The sequence below is a fragment of the Diadema setosum genome, chromosome 6 (genome assembly GCF_964275005.1).
Source record: "Diadema setosum chromosome 6, eeDiaSeto1, whole genome shotgun sequence".
Classification (NCBI taxonomy): Eukaryota; Metazoa; Echinodermata; class Echinoidea; order Diadematoida; family Diadematidae; genus Diadema; species Diadema setosum.
The window spans coordinates 21,163,107-21,183,542 of NC_092690.1; the positions used below are offsets into that span (position 1 = coordinate 21,163,107).

General features: G+C 37.1%; 1 protein-coding gene across 1 annotated transcript; it reads left to right on the forward strand.

The window, feature by feature from the left end:
- Positions 1–9,028: 9,028 nt before the first annotated feature.
- On the forward strand, positions 9,029–14,837 carry LOC140230006 (small ribosomal subunit protein eS19-like). The gene is made up of 4 exons (XM_072310209.1): positions 9,029–9,122; positions 11,932–12,109; positions 13,275–13,343; positions 14,373–14,837. Exons 1-4 carry the CDS (start codon positions 9,057–9,059, stop codon positions 14,567–14,569), a joined length of 510 nt encoding a protein of 169 aa, XP_072166310.1. The 5' UTR covers positions 9,029–9,056; the 3' UTR covers positions 14,570–14,837.
- Positions 14,838–20,436: the final 5,599 nt, after the last annotated feature.

Genomic DNA, 20,436 nt, shown 5'->3' on the forward strand with positions numbered 1-20,436 from the left:
TGATCCAGTAAGGCAAAATGTGATTCTTCATGGATGGCATCCGAAATAGCCAGGTCAAGTTCTCTTTCTTTCTACTATGTGATAACACACATGCACATACACGCATGTATATGTGTAATATATAATATTATAATTATATATATATATATATATATATATATATATATATATATATATATATATATAATAGTGTGTGTGCGTGTTTTGTTGTACTTCATTTGTTAATTTATCCGTTGTATCAAAAGTGTGCACTCTAAGAAAAAAAGGTTCTCAAATGGTTCTCGTCGGCTCCAAAATGGTTCTCATCGGATGGTTCTCGCAAAATGGTTCCGATGAGCACCTATAAATGGTTCCCAATCGAAATGGTTCCGTTCGTCACCATTTGCTAGTATGCGACCCAGTCCCCGAGTGTTATTTGTGGTACTCCTGCAGGTCAAACAATATCTTTAGGTCCACTTTCATTTTTCCCCTTGCTGTATATTCGAATGTCAGATTTAAGAATCACCAAAACTGTGGTATTGGTACAAAAATATTGTATGTGTTTCTACTGCTGTGATAATAAAAAGTACATATTGTTTTTATCGTAGACTAATGACTTCTCTTGGCTGCGTGCCAACTGACAGCTTTAGCGCTCGATCAGATATGCGTACGCGTAAACGTACACATACTAGTACTGCACTGTAGGACTACTAGTATGTAACCGCGGCGGCACGCGCCGCGGCTATAGCCCTGTGCTGCCTGCCTGCGCCCAGTACTGCGCCTATGCAAACCTACCACCACATAGCGGCAGAGTGCCAATGCAATACCATACATGCAGCGGCAGACGGCTATAGTGTAGACACTTACACACAACACATCACACCCATAACGAACGGCACCCGGTATCGTTAGACATTAATTTTGACAAAGTGGACTGGAAACGTGTCACTGTCAATTTCATTTTCGCCATGGCAGTCATCACAATTTAGGAGAAGAGGTAAGATTTTTAGTTTTAATGTGGTTTTATCTCATTTTTAGATGACATTTATTCGTTCGACGTTGGTACAAAATCAAGTTAGAATGTTACGTGTTAGATTCATCACTCAGTTTTTGTTTTCAGTCAGTGATTATAACCTTTAACAGTTAACGGTTAGCTAGATCCTAATGTTAGATCTAATTTGATCGAAGCTGCTATCTTGTGTAATGTTTACCAGGTACAGTAGATCCAGATCTATCAATAACATGTTCGGCAGAGCTGACACTTTACAATTAGAAATTTGGCATATTTAGCAATGGCTCATGGGCTAGCCCGAACAGACGCCGTGCGGGGCCGGAGCATGGCTGTCACGTTTTTACAGCGACTGGGCCGGGCTAAGTTACTGAGCTAGGTGTATGCATGTAACGTTTAACTGATTGTTAGACATTTCTATGCCTATTAAAAATAGAGTCTACTAACTCCGAAACATAGCCCAAACGCCGAACGCAAAGATAACTGTGCTACAAGGAGCGCCCCGGGGTAAGGTCTATAGGCCTACCGTCTACATGCAATAAGGAAATTTGTTCTAATGTGTATAGAAGCTTATAAGTTACAATGTATAACTGTCAGTGTTAACGTTAGAGCCAGTAGAGGTCTGTCTACAGCCCAGTAGGCCTAACTGTTAGGTCAAAATCTCTTCAGTATGTTTTCAGGCTTGTTCTTAGTGAGGGGTCACGCCGTGTAATGCCGTGTTCTGTTTATCGAATTATAGCAATGACATTGTTTTATTAACGCGGTGTAGGTCTATTGTATCTTTCAATTCATATATCAGGGAAGTGGACACACCAACATGCACAGAAACCAGGGAACAAGTAACTCTGGCCGGGACGATGAAGCAGTACGTACGTGTTTGGGTCGCTGGTGCGGTTAGGGAAAAAGGTAGACTCTACATTGATCAGAGAGACAGCACATGACAGACCGTTGATAACATCGGCCAGAACCGTAGGCTTACCACTAGCCAAGAATGAGCTGGGCGGCCACAAGAATTCATCGATCAGAATAAGAGCCCGGGATAGCCCATTTGCAGCATCAGCCAGAACCCTGGGCTAGTCGAGAATGAGCTGTGTGGCTAAGACGATACATCGACCAGAATGACAGCCTGTGATAGCCCGTTGACAGCATCAAACAGAACCGATGGGCTACTCAAGAATGAGCTGGGTGACCAAAAGAATACATCGATCAGAATGACAGTTTTAGCCCGATAGCCCGTTGACAGCATCGACCAGAAACCTACGCTAGCCAAGAATGAGCTGAGTCAAAGAAAACACACTGATGCTGCCAGAGAAAACCTTTGAGAAATATGTAGATAGGGTAGGTAAGTTCGTTTGCATTGACTTATAGTGTATTTTATAGCTGCTCTTTCAGAATCTGCCATCAACCAAATATTCACGTCAGGCGACTTTTTGTTGGTTTGTGTGATGGAGGGTCACATGTTTTGTTATGATCCCAATACAGTATTTGCAACTTACAATGTACCAGTGATAATGTTTCACTATAATTTGCATTTAACAGCTTTGAATCAACTGTATATGGGGGGGGGGGGGGGGTAGACGTAATAAAATCAGACCAGATGCCAATCTGAGAAGTGGAGTCATTCATAGTTCTAAACTTTAAAAGCACAAAAGGAAAATGCTCTTTATGACTCTCCAGTCATTGTGTGGTCGATTTCTGCACACTTTTAAAGTTTGCACCTAGACTGGTAAAACTTTGAATTGCATTTATACACACGCAGGAATTACGTATTGTGTGTTGAGAATTGAAGATGATGTAATTTATTTCAAAGCACTGATGCACCTCTTGTCACCAGTTTATATTGCTTTTGCAGAAATACAAAATGTACATGTGTGGTGTTTAAAAGACTGTTGGCAAATTTGGTGAACAAAATGACAAATGCTAACAACATATTATTGTCATAGGCAGCGACAGCAAATTCAAACCTCAGCTTTAGGCCTGCATATAGTTTACTCTAATGAATTTGTTGCTCTGCTTTTTAAAAAAGTGTAAATGAAGAGTTTGTTCGCAAAAACCGATAAGTCCATATTTGCCAAATGGAGATATTTGCGATTAAAGGTCAAGAAAAATAAAGAGAACAATAAGAAAATTTTTGCTTCTTTTGACCATAACTTCAAAAATGTACCTTTATATGTATTAACCAATATATGATTTAAAAGGTATTATTTTGTACTTTATGACAGAGACCGTACTTCAAAATCTTCAAAAATGGACTTATCGGTTTTTGCTATCAAACTCTTCAAATTTTTATCGATTCCCAATGTTATATATTTTAGATCATGGTTGAGGAATTTTGTTCATTCATGCTTGTGAAACTGTGTGGGTGTGGTATCCTAGCTCTTTTCCCCTTGGGATTCTTATTATCCTTCTCATTATAAAACAATGTGTTCTTTTCTTTTCTTTTCTTTTCTTTTTTTGTGTGTGTTTTCGTAGGACATGCTGTAAATTGTCAGAAGTCATGATTTCGTTAACCTGAATTGATACTCTTCTTGTATTTGCAGTTGTATAGATGTATCTATGGTGCTTTCAAATTGCAGAACAACAACAACAAAAAAAGTCACTCGTATACAAAGATAAGTTAATTCAAGTACTCGACGTTATGAATGTGAAGTGAAGTGAAGTGAAGAAGTGTAAAGCTTATCCTATCCGAAGTATCATACAGTACCAGCAATATAATGTATGTTTTCTGTGACAATACCAAAGGTCCTGTTTAATGGAATTGATTTCTTGCCCTTTGTAGTTGCTTTTAGGACAAATATGCGTTAAAAGGAAAAAAACAACAACAACACCGAACAAACTAGCAAATATGTGGAAAAAAGTTCCTCATACTACTTAAGCAGGTAATGTACTTGCCTTCTGCCTATCAATTGCTGTATCTCATCCATGCAGGAATTATTTCACAGAGGATTAGAAATTTTGTTATGTGTTTCAAAAGCCTGATGCACCTCTTGCTATTTCATGATCTGTACAGAGATGTGTGATGGTGTTTCAAGAACTGCTCGGTACACAAATGACAAATATTGTGGAAAAAAATTAGTGAACAAATGAAAATATTTTGTTAAGAATATTTGACAGATTATAACGTGACAAATACAAACCTCACCTTTAGATTGTAAAAGTGAAGGTGAATAAATACATTTCTGCGAATTTATGAAAGAGCAAATTTCTATGGTTTTCAGTTATTGAGTAATGTTTCATGAAAAAATATTGGTGACTGTCATGTACATGCATTCATGCTTGTGAAACTGTGTGTCCATGGGTGTGTTATCCTTGCTCTTTTTTTTTTCCAGTGTCAATGATAATGTATGATATGCTGATGTATTGCTAATATATATGTATACATGTTTTGAACGTATGTTTGACTGATGAGATGAAATTCAGATGAATTCATTTCATTTCAAATGAGTTTGTGATGCACATTTTCAATGCAGATAGGTAATGTACCTTTAAGAATGGTGCCAGTGAAGCACCTTACCAGCACTGCATGTGAAACACACCAAAAATACACAGACATCAATTCACATACTACATTCTAAGAAAAAAAAAAAGGTTCTTTTGAGCACCATTAAATGGTTCTCAGCACTGTCACAATAGCGACACCTTTTTTGGAGCCTGTGAGAACCTTTTTTAAATGGTGCCTGTCAGCACCTTTTAACAATGGTGCCCATTAGAACCTTTTCCAATGAAATGGTTCTCATGAGCACCTTTTGAAAAGAGTCAAAAAGGTGCCCATCTTTAGTCAAAAAGGTGCCCATGGGCACCTTTTAAATGGTACTGACGAGCACCATTTCATCGGGAAAAAGGTTCTAATGGGCACCTTTTGCAAAAGGTGCCGACAAGCACCATTTAGAAAAGGTTCTCACGAGCACCTAAAAGGGTGTCGCTATTGTGACAGTGCTGAGAACCATTTAATGGTGCTCAAAAGAACCTTTTTTTCTTAGAGTGTGTGTGCCCACGCGTGCGTGTGTGTGTGTGTGTGTGTGTGTTTGTAAAGTTTGAAATACCTACAGTAGAGAGGATGAGTATATGGAATAATCTAAAATTTCAAAAATACAAAATTTTTGAAGGGAATGTGCACTTTTCCAAATATATACTAAGCGTTTTCACATCTTTCCCCATTCGTTTAAATACAGGGAATACACTTTACATGTACAATGCACTCTATGAAAATACCACACAAAATGGCAGCCATTGCACTTTTTTTACATAATTTTCCAGTTACACGGTCGTTTGGTTCAAATAGTTTAATATAATATTTAGGTTAAGTACTTGCTCATTCTTTCTTACACTTTCAAATCTAATTCATAATTAAATATTTGTATCACAATTTCTTGTAGGTCTAAATGGTATACTATACAGTATGTGAATGTGATCATAGGAAAAGTAAATGGAATCGAATTCATTGTTGTTATTGTTTTTTATTTCATTTTAGAATGATATGAAAGAAAACATTTTCATATACTGTGCAAAAGTATGATTTGATCAGAAAAACTCTAAATGTTAATTGTAATAACATCCAACGTTTTAAAGAATAATTTTGTATATATCATAATTAGGTCTACTTAATCATAGTTTCATGCTCATACAAATCCATTTTGTCATAAAATTGATGTCGAAGATAGCGGACCCTGCCAAATTGTACATTGTTGTTGTTGTTGTTGTTGTTGTTCTATGTGAATAGGTATAGCTTCCAGATTTATTTATTTATCCCTCTGTTTAATCTAAAGAGATATATTCAAAAACTTGCCAGAAACTCTTAATATGTATATATATATATATATATATATATATATATATATATATATATATATATGAAGAGTTTGTTCGCAAAAACCGATAAGTCCATTTTTTAAGATTTTGAAGTACGGTCTCTGCCATAAAGTACAAAATAATACCTTTTAAATGATATATTGGTCACTACGTATAAAGGTACATTTTTGAAGTTATGGTCAAGAGAAGCAGAAATTTTCTTATTATTTTCTTTATTTTTCTTGACCTTTAATCACAAAATATCTCCATTTAACAAATATGGACTTATCGGTTTTTGCAAACAAATATAAAATTATTGTCATCATCATCATCATCATCATCATCATCATCATCATTATTATTTCAAACTAGCGCACCCCAAAATATACTGATGCAACATATAGAAAAGTTTGGTATGAATGAATCCGGCATACTAATATTGAAAAGCCTCATGGTTATATCAAGCAACAAGAAGTCACTCAATTTGCATATTTGGTTGCGGCATGCATATGAGTAAATGCTATGCAAATCGTATAAGAAATAATATTGTAACCTATTACAGGGTGTTCAGTAGTCCCTGAAAATGTTTCAAAACAGAAATAAGATTTAAACAAAAATAATACATCCCAAAAAGGCAAAATGATGCATCAATTCAGTAAGCACATGAGATGGTGTATTTTTTCTTTTATTGACTGTGACTTGGTTTCATGAGTTGTTTTTTTTTTCCTTCATATATATTCCGAATCGTCTATCCAACGCAGATTAAATTGATTACTTTACACATACACACACACACACACACACACACACACACATAGATAAACGATGTCTATGAAAATCAATGTCGGGAGTGATGGAGGGCGGCAACTGCCTCTGCATGCGGCTATGGTAGCATCTTAGCGCCCGTAAGAGTATAACGAAATTCCTCTCTTCCATCATTTATTTCTTCCCTATGCCACACATTTTTATCGGGACACCCTGTACAACTACGTACTTTTGATTGGTATATATATTAGATGGCGCTGTTCATCCTGTCGAAGTGTCGAACTCGTGGCCTTAATCTACTTTAAAAGTGTCGATCTCGTGAGGTTTATTTTTTTTCTCTCTCTCTTCTTCTTCTCCTTTTTCGTAATGATACTACTGTGTGTGGCTCATGGGCTTATCTGCATAGTGTCTTGTGCGCCTAATTTGCCCTCATAGCATCAAAGTGGTGGTCCTGTGACCTTTACGATATAGATCTCGTCGGCCTATTTTACCTGATGTCGAACTCTTGGGCCTTGTTTTCTCAGTGTCTAACATGTGGACTGCATAACTAGTAAGTGGGATGTATAATATCATGGAATGTATGACTCGTGGGTGTCGAACTCGAGACGTGCAATCAACTTCAAATTTACTTCGATTAGTCAAGCAAGTCCTTTGGTCAGCCTCATAATTCAATAATTTTACATTCGACGACTCGTAAAAATAAAAAAGAAATAAAAATCATTCAAAAAAAAAAATAGCGAGTCCCGTTGACGTAAACCTACATTACTGTCAAACAGCTCTGATCTAAATTCAAATCTAAATTCAAATTCAAACGATTTTATTTCCATATAAAGTACTGTGAGTAATACAAAACAATATACATAACGCTTACATGAGTACATAATATTTTAAGGAACTTTAAATCATAAGTTTCAACAAAACATTACAATAATCATAATGATGTCAACTTTGGTTTGGATAAATAAACAAGTAAGCAATATCATTATTGAACATTTATCATTATTGAACACATGGTTTCGCTCCATATTCATACAAATTAAATTAGTATCATTTGATATTTAGGTTTTATCATTTGATATAATGCGCACACAGTCACTTATTTTGTATCACTATTATCATCTGTATATTTTTCATCTTCTTTTGTGACTGTAATTCTGGTTTTGTATCGTCCTGCGTTATTGTGTTTTCTAGTCTTTTGGTATGAATTTAGCACAAGGGAGTGCGCTCAGAAACACCAGTATAATGCGCCATGTAAATGCAATTATTATTATTATTATTATTATTATTATTATTATTATTATTATTATTATTATCATCATCATCATCATTATTATTATTATTATTATTATTATTATTATTATTATTATTATTATTATTATTATTATTATTATTATTATTATTATTATTATTATTATTATTATGGGGACCCTATATCGAAGACCTGTCGACAAGATCAAAAGTATTCACAAAGGCACAATGTAGCCTCTTCCTTTGTGAAAAATATAAATCAGTATAAAGAGAATGCATGGCGAAAACTTGATAAGCTGTTGAAAACCTGAACGTCACCAACCGGTTTGTTTACTAATACCCTAAGAACTTTCCAAATAAATGCAGCAAGACAAGGATCAATTGCTGATGTAAGTTTAACTTTCATGACAACTTATCAGGTTCATCAATCAAACCCCGGGTGGGGTGTTAACCTCCCCCCCCCCCCCCCCGCCTTTTGTTTTTACTTGTTGATATAGAGAGTGAAGCGACAGCAAAAAAAAAAAAAAAATGACGACCTTTTTTTTTTCCTTTTTTTTTATAGCTTGTCATGATCCATCGTCATCAGGTTAGCCCCCCCCCCCCCCAGCAACAAGCTATCCATCCCTTGATTCATTATCATTGTCAACACCAATTCACTAGCTTTATCATTCTGCAATTTCTTCAGCAATGGCATCAACTCTTTATTTGTAAACAGTCGATTTGTTTCATTGTGTGAAGATTGTGTCATAATTTCCCTGGTATCTACCAAAGTATCGCCACATTTTTGACTCATAAAGTCCTGTTATGTAATCACCCATTTGTATAATTTTATACACAACATGATATTTTTATTCATAATATTACTCCTTTGGTTTGCACTGACTCGTCTTTTTCCAGGACTTCAGCTGACGGTGAAGATTTGTAAAAATAGCACCTACGAGTGTCCATAATAGTAAAACACTATAAATAGCTTCTATTTCTCAACAGCTCCAGCTGATTTCATTTTACACAATCTGCTGCTTTCAACAATCAATGATATCGTGCGATTCCTCTCTTCTTCGTTTGTTGTTTGCGTTGTTTGTTTAGATTATTTATTATCATTATTTACTTGTATTTATAATATTCATTGAGTGCTTGCTTGTTTGTTTGCTAAAATGTACTCAGTATTGCGCAGGACAAGATTAAATGCAGAGTGCGGATTGAAAAAGCCATGAATGAGATGTCTAGCGCCAACTAACAGAGGAGGTTGACCAATTTATCTCGCGAAATGCGATACACTTCGGTCTCGTGCATTACGATAATCGCTCTTTTCTCCCGATCACAGACAAGCAAGGTACGGAAGAGAAAATACCTATGCCGAGAAGAGTGTCAATTTTAAAGATTTTAAATGCCAAATGGAAATTTAAACAAGATCACATATTACATTACTTGTTTCCCATCATTTAATTTGTTGATGCAGATCCCAAAATACGTGTTAAAGAGTGTAATTTGCCACCTATTACTGATCGTAGCATGTCCCGTTGTGTCACATTGGGAAGACTAGCTGCACACCATGTGTTACTGTATTACCTATGGCCGATGCGATGGATGCCACGCGCGGTAATGCCGTATGGGGCCTACATGTAGGCCTACTACACTGCAGATAGGGATAGTGCATAATGAACATGAATGATGCGATATGCGTACGAACTTAGATTTCCGGAACTCTACACTTTATTGGGATTACCTCCGGCAGGGAAGGAGGTTATGATGTTTTCATCGCCGTTTGTTTGTTTGTTTTATATGTATGTTTGTTCAATTGTTTCTGTGTAAAATAACTAAAAAAAAAACAAAGGTGGGTGTGGATGGATTTGGATGAAACTTGCAGAAAAAGTTGATGGATGCTAGGAGTGGTATGGCCATGGCATAGCCATAGGCATGGTTGGGTGTCCAACATTTATCTCACAATTTGCCTGAAAATTTTCTCACATGTAAAGAAAATACTCTGAATTCACACACAGGCGCACATTGAAAATGCTATTTGCGATGCACGCTCCAAGATACAGCTTTGAATGCGTGGGTTGTTATTTTGACGCACTTACACTACCTACAGTTGCGCCATGTTTTGAGACAACACCCCTGCACTCCATTGACAATAGACAACCTACATGTGAAATGAACGTAATTAATGCTTTTCCTAGATGTGCAATTTATAATGCATGGTATCATTGTTTTGCTGTTGATCTCATTTATTATTCGGTTTTTCAGTAATATTTCGACATCTAATCCCCAGTAAAGAATGCAAAACCACTGCGCGTGTACGCACAATGCTATATTTTAGAGGGGCCAGGGGGTTGGTTTCAGCATTCAGTGTCGATGTGTTGGACACCTACTATATACTAATGCAGGGAACAGATGATTAAATTTTGGTAGTGATCCAAGAATTTTTATGGGTTTTTGAAGGATTTTTAAAAATCTTTTTGCATATAGAGTTAATGAACTTGAAAGGTCAACCGACGTGTATTGAGGTTTACATACATGCTCTGAAACGTGTGCTCTGCTCAGGTTAGGCACCATGCAGTTGGAAGCTGATGACGTATGTAAAAGATTCTAGAAATATAGTAGGAAATTGGATGATTTTCAGTGTGTGGTATGGGTGGAATTTAGCTGCTTGGCGGAGGTCTGTGCTCTCGGAATGCTTTTCTACCAAGTTAGATCTAGACCTCTAACAGTCAGACAGAGCTTCATGTTTGGATGTAAATGAAGGCTTGTCATGTTATATTTTGTCAGTCTCTAGACAGATCACCAATTGAATTATTCAGATCTTTAAACTTTCACAGAGCCGGGTTTATTTAGTGAGGATTGAGTGTAAATTTTGAGACAGTTTTAGCGTGTTAGGTCTTGAAGTCTGAAAAGATTTAGAGGTCTACTCTAATTTAGGTCCGAGAGAGAGGCGAGAGGTGAGAGTGTGCTAGAGCTGGGCTGAGTTTTGACCAAAAGATCAATCTATATTTTATCATCAGGGATTGTATGTTCCACAAAGAATAAACTACGTCTGGCTTCATTGAATCCCCTCCGCCCTCGTATACAGACTGAAGGCTGTGATACGCATTACTGCTGTTACATGCCGAATATTTCCTGTGGTTATTATTTTCACGAATTTCGCGAGTCAGGTGCTGTTTGCAAAATTAAAGACATGCGAAAATATTGACTCTGATCCCGATGTGAATGTAACATACGCATGTACACTTCTGATTGTGAATTTATCCACTCACGAAATCGTCGGGAATTCCCGATTCACGAAAATTAAGACTCGCAAAATATATGGCATATACAGTATATGGAGGGGGATGCTCTGTGTAGCACAGTAACCAATTTGCCAGTGATCATAGGCATCAACATGTAACTTATTTTGGTGCCAATTTACTTTCCCATCTATGCAGATGTCTCAGAGTTCATGCACCCAAATTTCACCAAAATCACAGGAAATACATTTTCAATCACTCATGTAAATTTGAACCAAAACGGTTGTTGGAAAGTGTTTATGAGCGTCGACTTTCATGCCGTCGCTTACTTCAGTTTCACATACAATTGTAGTACAGGCAGACCAAGTGAGTGCATCAAGTAGTGAGAATTCCATTTGTACTCGGAAGCAACATTTATATGTCAAATTTTGAAAGGGTATTTTGAAGGTTGTGCATTTTACATGGGACAATAACTTCATCACGTCGTGATGTTTCGTTTTGCCAAACATTAAGGCTAACATGTGCATTCATCCTATTCTGTTTGTTTCTTGAATGAAGGAATTGTATACAGCGTGAGAGCATGAGAATTGATGATACAATTATGTTAGAGATCCCAGTTCTCGTTTTGAGAGGAGCATACTGTAAACGTCAATATTTTCGTGCGATTAATTTTTTGCACTGAGCTGCTCAACAACATATTCGCAGGTTCTTGAATTCGTGTTGTGCTATTGTCCACCCATTCACAAGGTGCAGAGAAAATCTTGGAAGATATTTTCGCAATTTAGAATTCACGCTAGCCTAATGTAGCGCGAAGTACGCAAAAAATGAATGTACCACAAAATGTCAGCAGTTACATTAGTTCATTGACATAATGGAACCACACAAAAAATGATTTTGCTTCTTGTTTCATTTTTCCAGATGCCTGGAGGAGGTACTACCGTGAAGGACGTTGACCAGCAGGAGTTTGTGGTGGCACTTGCCGCCTTCTTCAAGAAGTCTGGCAAGATGAAGGTCCCCGAGTGGGTGGACATTGTCAAGACCGGAACACACAAGGAACTGGCCCCAGTAGACCAGGACTGGTTCTACACAAGGGCAGGTATGTGATTCCGTCCTCTGCTGCTAGTACCTTGCTGTTAGACTTGAAACTTAATCTTCATAGTTAGGCGCCTTTTGTTGCGATGGTTTGTTGGGGGGGGGGGGATGGAGGCAGCAAACAATGTGAGAGCGATACAATAACTTGAAAAATGTTTTGCAGAACAAAAAACTCAAGGATCCATCTCACCATTAACAAATGATGGATAAAATTTTTCTTGGAAGGTGAATGGTAATACAATTTAAAAAAATTTGTGAATAGGCATGCTCATTGATAAGCTTTGGAAATATCGATGGGACTCAGTCGTCGGAATCTGAGCTTTGCTGCTTTTTCCTCCCCTTTTCCCCTAAATATTGAAACATTAAGACTGTCCATAGAGTCACATTTTGGCAATGGTGACAATCAGCTTATGTTATGCTGTAAACCTTGTAGATTTCTGTTGCTGTAAATATTCTAGAATACAAGTGTTTTCTTGTTTTGTTTTGTTTCTTTCTTTCTTTCTTTTCATTTGTATCCTCTTCTTCTCATGTAAGGCATTCCAAATTATGGAAGAGGTGTATGACGTCAAAGAATTCAGATTACTGTAAAAGTGGATATTTTCGCGCAACTGATTTTTCGCGCTTGGCTGGGTAGGAAGTGTTTCGCGTGTTTTTGATTCCGCAGAATCAAGACATCACGCACAGGAACATATGGCAAGCAAAAATATTCATGTGCTTTTATTTCGCGCTAGTTTCTGGTTGCGCGAAATGCGCGAAAATTTCAACACCGCGAAAATTTCCACTTTTACAGTGCAGTATCTCCAGCAAAAATATATTCGTGTGTGTTCTGCTCAAGTTCCAGTGCCTGCATATTCACATGTAAGACTTGGCAAAAGGGTTGAAGGAATGCATGAAATGTACAGATGAGATGAGATTCAATCTGAACGGATTCGCATTCGCTCTATAAAAATAGTTTCCAAATTGTAGACGAGTTGTTATGCACTACTTCAACAAGACTGTCTTCATTTGTGTCAAATAATCTCTCTTGTCATGTTCCCTCATGAGCAATTCTCAGAAAGACCATACTTCCCAGGCAAAATATAGAGCTGGCTCTAATGAACTTAAGAACCAAGTCCAAAAGCAACCTGAACGTTGAGAAAACCATGGATTTGTGTTTTTGCCTTCCCCAGCTTCCACAGCCCGTCATCTGTACTACCGTGGTGGCGTTGGTGTTAATGCAATTGCAAGGATCTATGGAGGTAAGCTCCTATTCGACTTGGTCATTCCCATTCCCATTGCGTAAAGCATTTCCCACCAATAGCAACTTACAATAATCACAGTTATCCAAAGAAAAACAACAGCTGTGAGTACTAAAATGTCTAACATTTTGGTGGCTCAGTTACAGGAAATCCTCAAACTTTCCTGACCGACAGATGTCTGACAATGTTTAAATGGATGAAATATCACTACCACAGCAAAGCCAAAAAAGCCTGGCCTGATTTGAGTTAAAACAAATTTATATGTCAGATGTCAAAAATAAAGAAATGCATGAGAAAAAAAAAAAATTAGTAATAGAAAATGTATTTTTTTTTAAAAAGTACTAGAGAAGAAAAGCAAATATTTTGAGTGTATGACTGCCATTTGTGCAGTGGTGACCAATTTACAAGCCACTGTGTTGGTACTTACAGACTTTAAAAAAATTTACATATTGAGGTATTGCCAAGTATGAGAAAATACATGTTGCATTATGAAGAGTGAATAAGATATGAAAATCTGTAATCATTACAAAAGCACATCTTATCCTATTCCTAATATGTTCATTCTTACACATGCCAAGATTTGTCTTCAAAGAGCCAACTGCGGGGAGATACCCAACAGAACTCCAAAAATTCCTTGGCCTATTTAGGATTAAAATCAGACAAATCAGACTTTCTTGCCAATGGAATCTCAATCATGGTAATTGTACATTTATCTAATATATGATAGATCAAGATCGTTCGTAGAGATGTGAACATGAGAATGAGCAATGTATCTTGACACAACTTGATCATTGATATCCAATTTGTTATGCAATTGATGTAATCTGAAGCTATTTCTGTGAACAATTTAGGGAACTTATGAAGTTTGCTACTTTTGTATTTTGTCTGATTTCCAGCAAATTGTCGTTGCATTTGCATTTATTGGTATTATTCTTTTAATTGGAATCGACTGGAAAGTAGCATTCATTTGTCCTGAAAATCATGAGAAGTCTCTCACTGTATTCTCTCTTCACTATTGCTGTCCAAAAGGTCGCAAGCGCCGCGGAACCAGGCCGAGCCACTTCAACCGCGGCTCGACGTCCGTGGCCCGGAAGGTGCTGCAGGCCTTGGAGGGCCTCAACATCATCGAGAAGGAGGGTAACTGTGGCCGCCGGCTCACCAGCCAGGGCCAGCGTGACCTCGACAGGATAGCCGCCCAGGTCAAGTCGAAGCAGAGCAGAAAGTGAAGACCCCATAGGTCCCAGCTTGTCATGTGACCAGCACTGAAGTCATGTGACATATCTCCAACAGAATCTTCTCAAACTCACCACACTCACTCCACAATAGAACCCTATTGACAGGACTTGACTCCACCTTCGTCATGTATTCCCCCAGTCCACAGGGAGCCGTTTTGCTTTGGCCCGCCCTCCATGAACCCGTCTGTTGATGAATGGAGGATCATGCATGTCGAAGGAAATGTGTTGAATAAAATACATTTTACAACCAGCAGTCAAAGTCAGTCTGGAAATTGTTCTTCTGTTTGGCTCAAAATCTTAGTTTGTTTGTTTTTTGTCAGTGTTTTTTCTTCAAACCTCGTACACCAGTAGCTGAAATTGCCTCTTGTAGAGCTGCCAACTAGTTCATTTTTACCAGGTTTACCCTGTTGTTTCTTCACTTGAAAAGGAGAAAGCATGTTTTTCTAATGAAAAATATATATATTTTTTTTTTCTGATATGAATCTTTCTCTTGTATTGGACCAAAATGTGCTTATTTTGGCAAGTTGTTTTGCTGCCAGAATGTTTTTAGCATGCATTGGTCTGTCCTTTGGATTGAAAAGGTTGGCAGCCCTGCTCGTGTACTGTATACGCTGTATATTTTGCGTGGTGTTTATTAACGGGAACTTCACAATTCAGGTGATATTTTCAAATATAAAAAACACACAAAAACCTCAACATGAATGTGACATGCACGCATACATTTCTCTGTTCAGTACAGTGCACTCCTGTTACAATCACACGGTTGTAACGAACCTTGGGTTACAACCAAGTGAAAATTCAGGCTGCAACTTTATCCACTCCATGTATTTTATTGTTTATTTGTTCGAGTATAACAAAATTTTGATATAACGAAAGAAAACCGCCGGTCCCACAGACTTTGTTATAATGGAAGTCCATTGTACTGTACTCCACAATCGCAAAATTTTCAGGAAATTCCAGATTCATGAAAAATTATAAATATAATATGGCGTATACACTGTCTCATGTATACAGCATGAAGTTGAAATTTGGAATTGTGTGTGTGTGCATGAATAAGTGTAATAGTACACAAATAATGAATGCTCATAAGTGCAGTGGACAGAATATTTCATGAGGTGAAAGATGGAATGATCCATTCAATGAGGCGCAGCAAAGTTGAATGGATTAATAACTCCCATCTTTCACCAAATAGAAATATTCTGTCCATTGCACAAATGAAAAACATTTATTATTTGTTTTATATAACACCTAAAATAGATCCTTGTCATTTGATGTTTTATGAATGTAGAAACAAGAGAGAATGTGTGGCATCTGAGACAGAGAGAGTGCTCACCAAGCGCTTTACGCTAGCGTGCTGTTGCATACACACGGCACTGCAAACGCAAGCGTTTCACATGCGTAATGTGCTGACCTCTCGGTGTGTATGCAATGGAGCAAATGGTATGGATCCAAGATTGCACGGTAAACGGAGCCACAATTGCACAAATGTTGATGTAATAGTAAAATGGGACGAATCATTGATCAATAGCAAACAACCAGTGAACTGACAAGGATCTATCTAGGTGTTATATAATATACAAATACATGTAGTGTATGGTCAAAAGTGTGATGGTACCGAGATTTCTCACGAGATGAAAGGTAGAGGTGCTCTATTCAACGAGGTGAGCCGAGTTGAATAGCGTGCCTCATCTTTCACAAATTCTGAAATTCTAATTTTTTTTATTTTTTTATTTTTTTTTAGAAGCACAGCAATGTTCATAGAACACTCCATATTCACAAACACCTTTATTGCCAAGTGTGAATTTTTGGCGCATATGCTGGCTCGCCAAGTTCAATTCGCTGCATAAAAAGCAGCAGGGTGGCTCCATCAGTGAGTTGAACACTGTTGGGTGCTAATCACGAATTCAACAATGCATGGAAATGCTAACCGATCCCCACATAAATGTTAAGTGCACATGTACACATTTCCCCATTTATCATTTTACTCTGCAATCACAAATTCTCTTGAAATTATAGAGAAGTCCTGATCACTAAAAATTAGGCTCACAAGATGTGTATGGCATACTGTAAAAGTGGATATTTTTGCAGTGTGGAAATTTTTGCATACGGCTTTACACAACCAGAAGCTAGCGCAAAAATAACAGCACATATTTTTGCACACCATGTTCCAGTAATTCATGTCCTGATTCTGCAGAATAAAAACATGAGAAATCCATCTTACCTAGTCGAGCGTGAGAAATTATTTTAGCAAAAATACAATATACAGTTTATGGTCCTCTTCCTCTTTTCTTTTCTCTCTCTCACCCACACACAGTTGGCAACATGGAGATTTCTCTTTATGTCACAAGTCTCATTAAAGTATTCCCACCCATAACACAAATGCTCTGTATACCCATCTCAAAGCTGGGAAAAATCACTGAACTTCTTCTAAAAAGGGATAATACTGTCTGTAACTCTGGTTTCAGACTTTTAATTCAACCACTTGCAAAGCTGTCATACAAGCCACATGCATGTATTACTCTAGCAGAATATATGTATATAGATGGCACAATTATAGTACACTGATACAGTACATCAGCTAGAAATATGAACAGACAATCATATTGCATTTGTTTTGTTTTATTTTCACCATTTTCTCACAATGAAATGTGACAATGCAGAAAGAATTAGAGTTTAACATTTTGAGCCACACTGATGTCGTGGCTAAAAATATACATCACGATATGAAGACACAGAAATAAATCCCATTATATACAATGGCCGTTACTCTTCTTGAGTAAATACACTGCGAGTGTTCCCTAAATCTGCATGTTTTTGTACAATATTTTCTAGTATGAAACACTCTTTAATACCATGCGAAGAATTTACTGACAAATGTAAACAAAGTTGAGCAGAGTGGCATGTTATTCATATCTTCCCCTCACTCTCGCACAACTCCCTTGGATGACTATTTGCAACAGCTTTACCTGATGCATGCAATTAAGGCACCAATTAGAACTCTGACATTGAAGGTCAAAACAGGACAAAACAAGGGCAGTATGCAGACCTCCCCAACCTCTCTGACTGAAATTAGCGATGATTTGGCTCAAAAGCAGGAAAGAGTGAGCAGATCTCATGAGTGTACAATAAAATTATCAAGAAAAATAAGAAACTACTATTGAAACAAGAGCCTGGAATGGTCAAAATTCAGATTCTCCCCTCCAAATTCAGAATGGTTGGTAGGTCTGAGTTATGCTAATGAATTATTGACAATGGTGTGTGTTCAAGAGTGGCACCAACCAATCACAGAATACCTCAGTGGGCAGGATTTTACTGAATATTCATGACTTCTATGTTGTCATGACAACACAATGATAAATGTGGATTACTGGCTCCAGGACAACGTTAATATCCACTTCCATACACTTTGTGTGGCACGTTACAGTATGATATGATGTGAAACATAAAAATAGCAAATGGTAATGTTGAAAAGACGATAATTCTCCTCTCTGTCAGTAAAATCACAAGGTGTAGACAAAGCAAGAATACTTCATGAAAATAATGTTGCCAGCATCGACTAGTTACTGTCCACTGCTATTCAGGGGAACATCAAAATATATCGCCCAAAAATGCATGACAAACATTACTGTCCTTGCCAAGAAAATAATTGCCTATCGTCAGCTGCCATAAATCATGGAGGGTTGATTAATAATCAGGGGATGCCACTTGGGCGTTCATCTAGTAATGCATATAGAAATATGTTTGCATCATAACATGGGATATTTTACATGGAACTTCTCCCAAAACATGAGGACTCATCAATACTTGCACAATGACTATCGGGCATTGGTCTACTGCCTCCCTAGAAACCTGTACACGGTAACATGGAATGTTTCAGTATGGATTTATGATTTATGACTTTTGTTTGTGGCTCAGCATCTCCACAATGCAGCATCAATGAATCAATCACTGTTCTTTTCATGGTACAAAAGAAAAAGAGAATTTAAAAAAAAAAACAAAAAACTAAACAGTGACATATTTAACATGATCTCCAAATTCTCAACTTCCCATACTTGAGCACAAGTAAAGTAAATTCTGGTGACAAAGAAAAATTCATCTCTATTATAATATTCAAAATGAGACATTCAAACCTGATAGTACTGTATCAGTAAGAAATAGGTTTCAAGGCACACATGTGAACATTCATATCCTAAATTTCAATTCAGTACTGTACGAGCTGAAATTTTCGCGTACAGATATTTTCGCGCATTGCTACTGGGAGGACATTTGCGCGTGTTGTTAATTTCGCGGTTGCGACGGTCTAACTGAATGTAGCTATTTGCGCGTTGTTATATTCGCGTGTTGTTATTTTCGCGGTTCAAAGGCGATTCGCGAAATTCGCGAAAATAAAACCACCGCGAAAATTTCAGCTCGTACAGTATCTTTGGAAAGTACAATGACGTCTTACAGTAATGTGTATGCAGTATGGGATTTTGCATGGCACAAATGACTGCAAATGTACTGCCTAGTAATAATCACAGATCATTGTGGACTTTTAAACAGAAGAAAAAGGAAAATGTAAACTATATATCAAGCTGATTAATACTACTCATGTAAACACCAAATTTGGACTACACTATCAGATGAATCGTCATCAAAATTAAAATGTTGCACACTAATAACTGATATTTCTGTAACTTCCCTTTTCCCCCATTTACTGTTAGCTATGAAATTTTATGCATCTGAACAATGCATACACTTGTTTGTACACATTGCTTGAGAGACGAGAACTGAAAAATCCAATCTTTTGCATGTCCCATATTGTGAAAAAAATTGCACACATTACAGACAGTTAACGTACATATCTATCATATGTACAAATATGCGCAACAGAACAACAAAAAAAAAGAAAACCCTGTTTAAGTTGCATACACTAACCTATTTCAAACAAAATTAACATCTCGTGTAGAAAAGCATTCAGCAAAATGAATTGTCATCCCTTATATATATCTGCATTATTTCAGCAGTACAAAACGTCTTATTTGTCTTTGTTTCTACAGAACTGTTCATATAATATTTCATATTTCTCTTTAACGCTACCTGGTATACTCGTAACTAGTACAAGTATCCAAAAACCGACTTTCACGGGACTGCAAGGTGGCGTTGTGAATCATGCGCTCGAGACCAAATCCTCCGTTCAAAAACGAGCCGTTATTTTGCAAGAGTCACTACTGCAGTTCTCATCTAAATTGATGTTCTAGTAATCAAACATGAGTTATAATGCTCCCTAAGCATCATACTGACTAGCAGTTATATCCAGATACTTTGAATCATGGTTTCACTTCGTGAAATGCATCTCAACAGGAGCTCCATTTTAACTTTAAATGATGAAGGTTCCTAGAGGAAAAAAAAAATATTACATAAAACAAGACAAAATACCCAAAACTTATCTTCTCATGGCAAAATAAATCTCTTCGCAGCCTCCTTTTAGATAAGGTGGCAACATTACATTACTGTATTACTGTTTACTATAGAAGTGGAAATTTTTGCACACTTCAGGCACCCAGAAAATAGTGCAAAAATTAAAGTACAATTTGTACATGAATATTTTTGCTTGCTATATGTACCACAATGTAATGTTTTGATTACATTGAATTAAAAACATGCATCAATTCATCTTACTCACCCGAGTGCGAAAAGTTTCTCGCCCAAAAATATAAACTTTTACAGTACTTAAAATCTTATCCTTCTGCATACAGATGCAGTGTTTCGTCTGTGCAAAGGAACAAGGAAGAAAAGTGACAACTCATCCATCTTTGCTAGCATTTTTAGTCCCTCTTTCGAATAGCACTTGGAATATTCTACATCAAGCCAGGTCG

Excerpts from the sequence above, each read along its gene's own strand:
- LOC140230006 (XM_072310209.1), top strand. The coding sequence starts at position 9,057 with ATGCGATACACTTCGGTCTCGTGCATTACGATAATCGCTCTTTTCTCC. Across the intron at positions 9,123-11,931 it reads CCCGATCACAGACAAGCAAG|ATGCCTGGAGGAGGTACTAC; the intron begins GTACGGAAGAGA and ends TCATTTTTCCAG. Across the intron at positions 12,110-13,274 it reads CTGGTTCTACACAAGGGCAG|CTTCCACAGCCCGTCATCTG; the intron begins GTATGTGATTCC and ends TGCCTTCCCCAG.